Source organism: Ambystoma mexicanum, chromosome 9 (genome assembly GCF_040938575.1).
Source record: "Ambystoma mexicanum isolate Mex_15411 chromosome 9, UKY_AmexF1_1, whole genome shotgun sequence".
In the NCBI taxonomy this organism is placed as follows: Eukaryota; Metazoa; Chordata; class Amphibia; order Caudata; family Ambystomatidae; genus Ambystoma; species Ambystoma mexicanum.
This window is the reverse complement of record NC_090931.1, coordinates 1,494,637,100-1,494,649,669: the sequence shown is the minus strand read 5'-3', so window position 1 is coordinate 1,494,649,669 and position 12,570 is coordinate 1,494,637,100. Positions and strand designations below refer to the sequence as shown.

The window sequence follows — 12,570 nt, the reverse complement described above, 5'->3', positions numbered from 1 at the left end:
TACATCTCCGTCAATGGGACAAGCTCCCACTTACATCTCAATCCATGGCAGCAGCGCCCACTTACATCTCCATCCATGGGTCCAGTTCCCACTTACATCTCCATTTATAAGGCCAACTCCCATTTACATTCCCATCCATGGGACCAGCTCCCACTTACATCTGCATCCATGGGACCAGCTCCCACTTACATCTCACTCCATGGGACCAGCTCCCACTTACATCTCCATCAATGGGACAAGCTCCCACTTACATCTCAATCCATGGCGCCAGCGCCCACTTACATCTCCATCCATGGGACCAGCTCCCACTTACATCTCACTCCATGGAGCCAGTTCTCACTTACATCTCAATCCATGGGATTAGCTCCCACTTAAATCTCCATCCAAGGGACCAGCTCCCACTCGCATCTCCATCCATGGGTCCAGCTCCCGCTTACATCTCCCTCCATGGGACCAGCTCCAACTTACATCTCCATCCATGGGACCCGCTCCCACTTACATCTTCTTTCCATGGGACCAGCTCCCACTTACATCGCCATCCATGGGACCAGCTCCCACTTATATATCCATCCATGGAACCAGCTCCCACTTACATCTCCATCCATGGAACCAGCTCCCACTTACATCTCCATCCATGGGACCAGCTCCCACTTACATCGCCATCCATGGGACCAGCTCCCACTTATATATCCATCCATGGAACAAGCTCCCACTTACATCGCCATCCACGGGACAAACTCCCACTTACATCTCCATCCATGGAACCAGCTCCCACTTACATCTCCATCCATGGGACCAGCTCCCACTTACATCGCCATCCATGGGACCAGCTCCCATTTATATATCCATCCATGGAACAAGCTCCCACTTACATCTCCATCCATGGGACCAATTCCCACTTACATCTACATCCATGGGACCAGCTCCCACTTACATCTCCCTCCATGGAACCAGCTCCCACTTACATCTCCATACATGGGACCAGCTCCCACTTACTTCTCCATCCATGGAACCAGCTCCCACTTACATCTCCATCCATGGAACCAGCTCCCACTTACATCTCCATCCATGGGACTAATTCCCACTTGCATCTCCACCCATGGGACGAGCTCCCACTTACATCTCCACTCATGGGACGAGCTCCCACTTACATCTCCATCCATGGAGCCAGCTCCCACTCGCATCTCCATACATGTGACCGACCAGCTCCCACTTACATCTCCATCCATGGGACCAGCTCCCACCTACATCTCTATCCATGGGACAAGCTCCCACCTACATCTCCATCCATGGGACGAGCTACCACATACATCTCCTTCCATGAAGCCAGCTCCAACTCGCATCTCCATCTATGGGACCAGCTCCCACTTACATCTCCATCCATGGGACGAGCTCCCACTTACATCTCCATCCATGGAACCAGCTCACACTTACATCTCCATCCATGGAGCCAGCTTCCAGTTACATCTCCATTCATGGAACCAGCTTCCAGTTACATCTCCATTCATGGAACCAGCTCCCACTTACATCTCCATCCATGGGACCAGCTTGCACCTATATATCCATCCATGAGACCAGCTCCCACTTACATCTCCGTCAATGGGACAAGCTCCCACTTACATCTCAATCCATGGCAGCAGCGCCCACTTACATCTCCATCCATGGGTCCAGTTCCCACTTACATCTCCATTTATAAGGCCAACTCCCATTTACATTCCCATCCATGGGACCAGCTCCCACTTACATCTGCATCCATGGGACCAGCTCCCACTTACATCTCACTCCATGGGACCAGCTCCTGCTTACATCTCCATCCATGGGACCAGCTCCCATTTACATCTCCATCCATGGGACCAGCTCCCACTTACATCTCCATCCATGGTACCAGCGCCCCACTTACATCTCCATCTATGGGACGAGCTCCCACATGCATCTCCATCCATGGAGCTAGCTCCCACTCGCATCTCCATCCATGGGACCGGCTCCCATTTACATCTCCATCCATGGGACCAGTTCACACTTACATCTCCATCCATGGAACCAGCTCCCACTTACATCTCCATCCATGGGACCAGCTTGAACCTATATATCCATCCATGGAACCAGCTCCCACTTACATCTCCATCCTTGGTACCAGCTCCCACTTACAACTCCATTGATAAAACCAGCGCCCACTTAGATATCTATCCATGGAGCAAGCGGCCACTTACATCTGCATCCATGGGACCATCTCCCACTTACATCTCCATCCATGGGACCATCTCCCACTTACATCTACATCCATCGGACCAGCTCCCACTTACAACTCCATCCATGGTACCAGTGCACACTCACATCTCCATCCATGGGACCATCTCCCACTTACATCTCCATCCATGGGACCAGCTCCCACTTACATCTCTATCCATGGGACCAGCTCCCATTTACATCCCCATCCATGGGACCAGCTCCCACTTACATCTGCATCCATGGGACCATCTCCCACTTACATCTCCGTCCATGGGTCCTGCTCCCTCTTACATCTCCATCCTTGGGACCAGCTCCCACTTACATCTCCATCCATGGGACCAGCTCCCACTTACATCTCCGTCCATGGGTCCTGCTCCCTCTTACATCTCCATCCATAGGACCAGCTCCCAGTTACATCTACATCCATGGTACCAGCGCCCCACTTACATCTCCATCCATGGGACTAGCTCCCACTTACATCTCCATCCATGAGACCAGCTCCCACTTACGTCTCCATCCATGGGACCATCTCCCACTTACATCTCCATCCATGTAGCCAGCTGCCACTTACAGCTCCATATTACTCACAACTGCTCACCACTCAAAAAAAATCTCCTTGATTCTCATCCCCTGATCTCTGTGCTGCCTTTGACACTATCTGCCATCGTACCCTCCTACACACACCTTCTCTAACATGGTCATCCGCTCACTGATCATCAGTAGATCATTCTCCAGACCTAATAGACTGGTCCTTCCACACCAGCCCTCTCTCAGTGGGTGTGACACAGGAACCTGGAATGTCCCCACTTCTCTTCACACTGTACACCTCCTCCCTCCACAAACCAATCTCTTCTTTTCACTTCTCAAACCATGTCTCCTACTCACCAATAACACCCAAACCTTCCTTCCTTTCCCATCGTTCACCTCTGAGCGATGCATTCCTATATATCAAACTGTCTCACTGCCACCTGTCACTGGATGGCACTCCAGTACCGAATGTTCGATTGATATAAAACCAAAAGGTGTCTCACAGCTTGCAGCCCCTCCAGAACCCCAATATCTTTTCTCTCCAAACTCCTCACCAAAGGGCCCAAGGCTCACAACCTTGGGGTCCTCTTTGAGAATGAGCCAAAGCTTCAATAATGCATTACCTCTACAGTGGCGGCCACCAGGATCAAAAAGAAAAATAGAGTGGATAACTCTATTAAGACTGGTGCTCTCAGTTTGCCCTTATAGTAGGGACCTTCCAATTCCGTGCTGTAATTACTGTATTTACGTAAAAATTAAATTTAGACATAGTCCGTCATTTTCTCAAAAAAATATAATATTTATTGCACATCTATTCATGTTCTCATCACTCCTGAATATTCATTCTCATATTCAAAGTGGATGGGCTTAAAGATACTGGATATAATATTGTGTACGTTAGCCAATGCATTTTGGTTAATTTAACCTTCGTCAGTGCCGTACAATGATTTTAATATGCCCAATCTGTCACCATTACAAAACAAAAATTCAACACAATGTAAGAACAGCCATTGCACAATCAATTCAAAATCAAACGTATATAGACACACATACCAATTCCAAGATGTGTTTAAGTGTTCTAACGGTATATTAGGGGTTGTCAGGGTGGAAAGAGAAAGAAACAAGAAACATAATCAAAGATATGCAATAGGACGGTTATAGATGTCCTTTGTGTAACGTCTAAAAATATGTGTAATCAATCAAAAGTACCTTATAATCCATAGGACACTAATGTTCGTTATGGACTAGTCCAGTCTGAGTAATCAATCTTGTTAAAGTTATGTGAAAAAGGTATCAGAAAGCAGTCAATCTTTGAACATGTTCTGATCTCGAGCGCGAAAAATCCGCTTACCGTTACTCAGCAGAAACGCTCCTTCTATGTCAGCTGCTGTCGCAGGAGTGCGAGCGCGAATGACCAGGGCGGTATTTATTGGTTGCCACGGTGATACCAAGGTGTCGCGTGGATGCACGTATGCCTTGGGTCCCGCCTCCTGTGCTTCCACAGGAGGCGGGACTGTCACCATGGCTACTAGACGCTTGTTAACGTAGTGTCGGGTTATTCAAGAACAAACGCTCTGTGCGTCAAGGGGAAGCCTAGTACCTGTGAAATGAATCAAAGTATGTGGAGGATGGTCTGAGAATGTCTCGCCTGTGTTGGCAGAGAAACCTATTATCTACGTGATTAGTAGCCAAAAGTCAATGCTGGGTGGAAAGTGAGTGCAAAGTAAAGTATTTAAAGAGATACACTACTCGAAAATACGGGTGCAAGTTGCACTCGAACCTCACATAGGCGAGCAATAAAAACGGTTGTTTAAGAGGAAAGTGGTACTTGTGAAGTACTTACTATCATGTACATACTCATTTAACTGTGGTATGGATGTCTGAGTGCATTGTGTTGTCACATGTGCAAATCAACTAGGGTAGATTATACGTGCGTAAGGGCCCCCACCCAAGGTAGCAGCACCTAAAAGGGATTCCAAAAACATTCTAAAATAATAGGATAAAAATGAATAAATAGAAGAAAAATTCAACATCAACAATCAAAATTCTGGATGATGAATTAGCTAATACAGGGAGATGGCGGCGTACTAAGGAATGTATTGTGCGTCATTTCAATGCATGTACAAATGTTGCAGAATCTGGCTCCTGGGGAGACTCACTGGATACAAGTGTCCCTCGGGTACATATCCTGAGGGCGGAAAAGTCCTGTCAAACGGACCAGAGTTATGACAAGGTTAACCAACATTGCCAACCAGATCTAAATTATCAGGGAAACTGTTGAATCCGTGGTACATCGGGCAGTACAATCCTGTCCCGTCCTCAGAACAGTGTTAGCCCCTTCCCATGGTGTTCTTTCGTCATCTTTAAAGATTGCTGAGTCTGTGGCTAGCTCTAACATTATACCTTTCTCTTCACTCTGAAAGAATATTCGCATCAGAAAGTCCCAAATGACGAAGATTGCTGACCCGACCCTAAGGGGGTTTATTATGGACCCGAGGAACATTAAACTTACCAACGTTGATAAGCGTAGGGACCGCGAGACAAGGGAGGAGCTCAGAAATAAAGTCCTGGCTTGGCTTCATCAAAGAGTGGGCAAAAGTTGTATCAGAACATAGGACACGAGAGTCCTCAGTAGGGTGCACATTAATAATTGGTGTTATATGGGCAATACAGATTGCATTGTTACAGGATGCAGTCAAAGTAACGTATCATTGATTTAGAGTCGATGTTAACACCTGCGTAACATGTCATCCCATACCAAGCTGAGAATTATTTGGAACTGATATTTGGTTTCATTTGTAGGAATCATGGACCTTCTTTCTGGGTTTTAACCTTTGGTTGTTCGATGTATTTTATGTTATGTCTTGTTGTATGTTATGTCAGCACACTGAGCCCTATGGGTGTGTTGTGCTTATAGAAGAAATAAATACAAATACATAAAGGCACAATGGACTCTGTTGGGGTAGCCATCCTTCTCCTCATGTTTCTTCTGCCATATGAGGAGGATCTCACTGTGTTTGAGAGACCCACAGAACTTTAGAAGTGGATAGGCCGGGGCTCAGGCTATTCATGTATGTGCATTTGGGTATCTGTACATGCACAGAAATCCTCTGAGTACGTTACACTTAATATGATAGAGAATACACAAATAGTGAATAAATCACAATGCTGTTGGACGCTTAGACTTTGGTTTTATTGGGAATGTTAAACCTACTTTTGTAGACCCCTAGGCAGGTACCAGGTACAAGTGGGCCCTGGAGCGACATATGTGAGCCTCACAACCAGTAGAGAAACGTGGCATGTGCGGTGCTCAGCACAACACCCCACCCATCTCCTCGGTGCTGCCCTGCAGAATGCCTGAGGGAGTGGTTCCCAGACAGTGCATTTATTGTCATTATTAAAGGCAATAGCAGAGGCTGGGAGACAGCGTTTTTTTTTCCTGGAGACTCGCCTGAGTTGCAGGAGACTATAGTGCCATCATCTCTCCCTACTAATCCCCAACGTCACCTTCCTTTACTGGGGATTTTAAGTGCGTATAAATAATGTACATGGTGTACTGGCAATCTATAATGCCCTTTGCCCCAAGGTTTTCCACTTGTATGTTCCTCCTCTGCCACCTCCATCATGTCCTGCTCACTATTCTCTGCCATTGTAAAGTGCCCTGTGAGGCCATTGGTCCACTCACCAACCTTATAACTTATGCACAGTGTTTCTGAAAGAAGCACTCAGCTTCCTCTCCAATAAATACAATTATACGTGTTGCACACCTGGAAATGGGCCCCATGTCATAAAGGGCCCCTTTTGCCAGTGCTGTGTATCTAGACAACAGCACGCTGCATGCTGGGAATTCTAACAACTTAAAGGACCATTTTTAACGCGACACGTGAAACTACAACTCCCAGAATCCAACCTATTGTTGGCTAAAATGCCAGGAATGGCTGAAGATGAACCCCACTGTAAAGATATCGCGAGAGCCGCAACTCTCGCGAGATCTCGGCCGCGGCCACTAGGGCCGCCCCCGCGCGCTCGGTGCGCATTACGGGAGCAGCAGAGGACGCGTTAGGACGTGCCCTCCCAGCTCCTCCGAGAATTAGGCCTTAGGCCTAACAGGAGACAAGACAGCCTCCCAGCTGCAACCCTTTACTTAAGAGGCAAGCTGCCCAAGTGGATTTACCACATATACATCCATATGTGACAACTGATGTCGTATGCTGAATAAAGGACATCACTATAACTAAGACGCCTCCTGTCATCCTTACAACTATTATACAACATAAATTGGCGACGAGGATCACCGTTACAACCCACGTGAACCATGCAAGGCGCGACACCACCACCGCCCTTCCTACAAACTCCAGGTAAACCTGCCATGCCGTGGCCGCAATGGCAACCCTTATTTACGACATACGTAGAGGCTGTGGGCGGTGCAGGATTCTCGGCGGCACGGCGCAGGGCAATGTTACTTAACGCCCTAGGGGTAGAAGGACAGAGGGTGTTTGAAAGTCTCACCCCGAGCCTGGTGGTTGGTGACAACGATGACGTCTTCAAGGAAGCTGTAAGAAGAATTGTGAAAAGGTTTGCCAGTAAAGAGAACACGGTTCTGCACAGAATACGTTTCTATAGCCGCAAACAAGAAGCCTCGGAACCCGTTGACGACTACGTTACAAAGCTGCGGGAATCGGCAGAGCTGTGCAGCTTTGGTAATAATGCCGAGAGCCTCATCTGCGACATGCTGGTAGTTCACACCAACAGCAGGAAAGTGCAAGATAAATTAATTATGGAGAAGGAACTGCTGCTAGAGAAAGCGATTGAGATTGCCAGAGCAGTCGAAGAAACAGCTGGGAGACGAAAAGAACTCACGGGAAGCCATAGTTCCACTGAAATACAAGCAGTGGCGTTTCGCCCGAAGAAAGAGAGACAAGTATCGAATACGAAAGAAGAAAAATGGAGCACGAAAGAACCACTGAAATGCCAAAGGTGTACAAGCACGAAACATTTGGCGTTTGACAGGGAGTGCCCAGCCAGAGATAAAGAGTGCTCTATCTGCAAACGTATTGCCCATTTCTCGATTGTGTGTCGGTGGAGAAACAAGAAAGTCACAAACGTTAACATGGGTCGCAACACGGAGAGAGATTCGTCCTCGGAAGATGAAGGGAGACCCACAGTCATCATGGTGAACAGTACACGGGCCAGGAGAGAAAAACCCCATTGCATAATCAAAATCGACGGGGTGGAAACAAAAGTCATGGCGGACTCAGGTTCTGACCTCACCATAATACCCCTACGCACATACAAAGAAATGTTGGGGACGGAAAAGGTTCGAGTGCTCACTACACGGCTCAAACCCACGGTTTTTGGAGGGGCGTCAGTTGACCTACTGGGCTATATCAATGGGAAGGTGGAGTTTAAAGGAAGAGAAACCACCACCAGAGTCTATTTCAGCCAAGAAGGCCCAGCAGTATTAGGATGGGACGACCAAGATAAATTGAAAATCAAACTGGATCCCAGCACAGAAGATCAAGTACTCTCTGTCTGCGGGAGGAGTGTGCCAATAGTCAAAGGTGATTATCCTAAACTCTTCTCGGAGGATCCGGGGCATATCAAAGGCTTTGTCCACAAAATAATGCTTAAAAGGAATGCGGTCCCAGTCAAACATCGCGTGAGACCAGTACCAGCAACCGCGAGAGACACACTCAGGAGTCAATTGGACAAAATGAGGATGGATGGCGTCATTGAAGAAATTGAAGCTTCGGAGTGGCTGAGCCCAGTCGTGCTCACAAAGAAACCCAACTCACAAGAGCTAAGGGTTTGCATTGACCTTCGCAGTTTAAACTTGGAGGTCATTACGGACAGTTACCCGCTACCGAGCATAAATGAACTGATTCTTATGATGAAATAAGCCAAAATATTCTCAAAACTGGATATGAGAAACGCGTACCATCAAATACAATTGCACAAGGAATCCAAACCCCTCACAGCATTCATCACTCCGTTTGGCACCTATCAGTTCACCAAGATGCCATTCGGCTTATCTTCTGCTGCATCGGCTTTTCAACGAATGATGGATGTCCTACTACGGAAAGTCAAAAACGTGGCATATTTTCAGGATGACATCCTTGTCTATGCAAGGGACGAACAGACACACGATGCCACATTGAGAACAGTCCTAACTAAGCTGCAAGAAGCAGGGGTGAGGTTACGCTACGAGAAATGCGTATTCAAAGCGAAAGAAGTTGAGTGCTTAGGGTACAAAATATCCGAACAAGGGATAAGTCCCAAACAAAATTTAATGCAAGCCATAATTAAAGCACCGGAACCCACCAGCAAAGATGAAGTAAGGTCATTCCTTGGACTGGCGGAGTACTACGCAAAATGTATCCCCAAGTTCTCGGAAACCTCAGCACCCCTCCGCGAACTCCTCAAAAAAGTGTCGGAGTACTCGTGGCAAGAACCCCAAAAGAAAGCAGTAGAAAGCATAAAACGCCACATAATGGAAGCGCCGTGTCTTCAACCATTTAACCCCGAATGGGGTACAGTTATCACCACAGACGCCAGTGCGTACGGATTAGGAGCTGTCCTAACGCAGAAGAAAGGTGACACGGATCATGTGGTAGCCTTTGCCTCGAAAGCTTTATCCTCGGCCGAACAGAACTACTCCACCATAGAAAAGGAAATGTTAGCGTGTGCATGGGCGGTAGAACATTTCAGAACATATGTGTGGGGCACAGAATTTAGGTTGGTAACCGACCATAAACCCCTCATCCACATGCTCAGCCCAGGAGGCACTAAAATGTCAACACCCAGATTAGCACGCATAGCAGCCAAACTGCAGGAGTACACGTTTGAGGTACAGCACATCTCAGGATGGAAGAATTCGCAGGCAGACTGCATGTCATGATTGCCAGAGGGTAAAGGCAAGGCCACCACGTTTCTACAAGAGGAATGCATCGTGGCATCCATCACAGATCTCAAAGCACCAGACTACTTGGAACTCAGTGAGAAGCATTGGTTGGAAGAAGACGGAAAGGACCCAACCATGGCGAGAATACGAGAGTGGATCAGGGAAGGGTGGCCGAATGAAAAAGCGATGCCAGAAGGCATGAGGCCCTATTGGAAGGTGGCAGATGAGATATCAGAAACCAATGGAATAATATTGAAAACGGACCAGATAATCCCACCCGTAGGTATGAGAAAGACCATTCTCTGCAGAGCCCATGCGGGCCACCTAGGGAACACTATGACCCGTCGCAGAGTGAGAGAGGCCTACTGGTGGCCGTCCATGGATCAAGAGATTCGCACCATGATAGAGAGATGTCATGAATGCCTCAACAGTGACAAGCGCTTAAAGGTCAGACAGGCGCCTCTGATTCCCACAGAAGTACCAGAAGCGGTGTGGTCAAAAGTAGGTATAGACTTTATAGGACCCTTGGAGGCGATGGCGCCTGAACATCGCTATGGCATAGTGCTAGTGGACTACTTATCAAAGTGGGTTGAGGCTGAGTTTGTCCCAAACATCACCACCGCGACAGTAATCGAAGTCCTCACTGAAATTTTTCAAAGGGAAGGACTCCCCAACGAAGTAGTAACGGACAATGGGGTACAACTAATTTCAAGGGACATGGAACAATTCCTGAGGAAGCACCACATACACCAGAAGAAAGCAGCTTTGTATCATCCCCAAGCCAATGGACTGGTAGAGAGAGCCAACAGGTTTATAAAAGGTGCTATCCAGCTAGCAACCGCTTCCGGAATGGACCCGCTCAAAGCAACCAAAGAGGCCATAGCGGCCCACAGACTTACTCCCAACGGGATCACTCAAGTATCCCCGTTTCGAATGTAGAGAGGGAGGAGAGCAGCTTCAACGCTTATACCACCATGGTTGACCAAAGTAAGAGAAGATGAAGAAGTAGACATGTCAGAGGTGGTGTGGAGAATTGAAAACAGCAAAACACGCATGAAAACATGGAGTGACAGAAGAAGAAGGACTAAACAAGCGTCAGATGTTAGAGAGGGAGATTGGATCAAAATACGACTACCGACAAAGGATCAAATCACAAGCTCTCGGTTCAGCAGACCCATAAAAGTGATCCACAGAGGAACCAACCACGGCCGCACCGAAGACGGGCGCACTTGGAACCTGGAAAGAGTAGCCCTATTCCAGAAGAGACAAGAGAGAGCAAGGACCCCGGAGAGATCAGAAGCGGAAGGAGGAATGAACTACGAGCGAGAAGAAGAACGTGAGCCAGAGAATGATGACAGAGAAAGGGAGGAAACAGAGATGGAACCGGATGCGCCCACAGCAGAACGAGAACTGGAACATCAGGATGCCCACAGCGAGAAAAGCGACCGGCCAAGAAGAGAACACAGAAGACCGGTGAGATACAATGACTATGTATTGCAATGAACTGCCTTTGCATTATCAGGGGGAGGTGTGTAGAGATATCGCGAGAGCCGCAACTCTCGCGAGATCTCGGCCGCGGCCACTAGGGCCGCGCTCGGCGCGCATTATGGGAGCAGCAGAGGACGCGTTAGGACGTGCCCTTCCAGCTCCTCCGAGAATTAGGCCTTTTAGGCCTAACAGGAGACAAGACAGCCTCCCAGCTGCAACCCTTTACTTAAGAGGCAAGCTGCCCAAGTGGATTTACCACAAAATCATCCATATGTGACAACTGATGTATGCTGAATAAAGGACATCACTATAACTAAGACGCCTCCTGTCATCCTTACAACTATTATACAACACCCACGACATGGGCCCAGTGTGCAGTAATGAATCCTGTCCCCAAATAAATAACCCACGTGGTGCCTCACCTCATCTTGCTCTTGCCCAGTCATTTCTCTCCAGTGATCTGGGGTGGTCTCCTCTTCAGTGATCTTGGGTGGATTCCTCTCCAGTGATCTTGGATGGATTCCTCTCCAGTGATCTTGGATGGATTCCTCCCGAGTGTTCCAGGGTGTATTTCTCCCTAGAGATCCTGAATGGATTACTTACTCTAGTCTACAGTGACCTCTTGCCGGATTCAGAGCAAACCCATTAAGGAGGAGAGGAAGGTCCTGGGGGACTAAGTGCCGTGAAGGTTCCCAGGTCTGCACTGAGGCTGTGCAGAGCAGGAGGCGTAATCACCAAGATTAAGAGACACTAATCACGAGCCCAGGAGACTGCGTCCCCTGAGCATGCGCAGAGACTCTCACTAATGTAGCTCCTCTAAGGGCATGTTAATTTGTATTTGTATTTATATTTATTTTATTTATAAAGCGCAGCCAGGCCCAGGGGCATACGGGCGCATAAATTAGGTTTCTAGAGCACCCCACGCCCCTGTGGCCCCTCAGGAACCACTTTGAGGAAGAGTGAGAGTAATCCCATTGGCCGGATATCAGTTAAATGCCTTATTCTCCTGACCGTGGCTTCGTTGGATTTACAGAACTTTTTTTTGGACTTGACTGGCTGATTGCCGTATTCAAGGACAGGGCACTGCTGCTTTAACAAGCAGGTGAACGTTGCGTTCCACTCTGCCGCTCGCACTTGTGTGTATTATCGAGCTGCCTGCAACGGACCCATATTCCCCTTTAATTTGCTCGCAGGCACCTCCCTCCTGCTTTGTGATTGACGGTTCTACTAAAAAAGAGCGCGCACCCGTAGCAAGTGCCGCTTAGCAAGTGTCGCTTAGCCGAGACGGCGGTGCTTATTGCGACCTTCTTCAATTCCCAGACCAAGTTCTGTGCTTGCGAGTGCTGTACAACAGTGAGTGCTTGCACATTTTGGCCATGGCCACTAGAAACCAAATATATTCCCTTAAATCAAATATGCCTGTT

At 48.0% G+C, this 12,570-nt stretch overlaps 1 protein-coding gene across 1 annotated transcript in view; it reads right to left on the bottom strand.

The window, feature by feature from the left end:
* The window catches only part of LOC138489288 (zinc finger protein 420-like), an 81,046-nt gene extending 69,218 nt beyond the window's left edge, over window positions 1–11,828 (bottom strand). The window contains exon 1 of the mRNA XM_069616989.1: window positions 11,569–11,828. Coding sequence (XP_069473090.1) covers window positions 11,569–11,592 — 24 coding nt within the window. The 5' untranslated portion in view covers window positions 11,593–11,828. The remainder of the gene's footprint in view (window positions 1–11,568) is intronic.
* Between the last annotated feature and the right edge of the window lie 742 nt (window positions 11,829–12,570).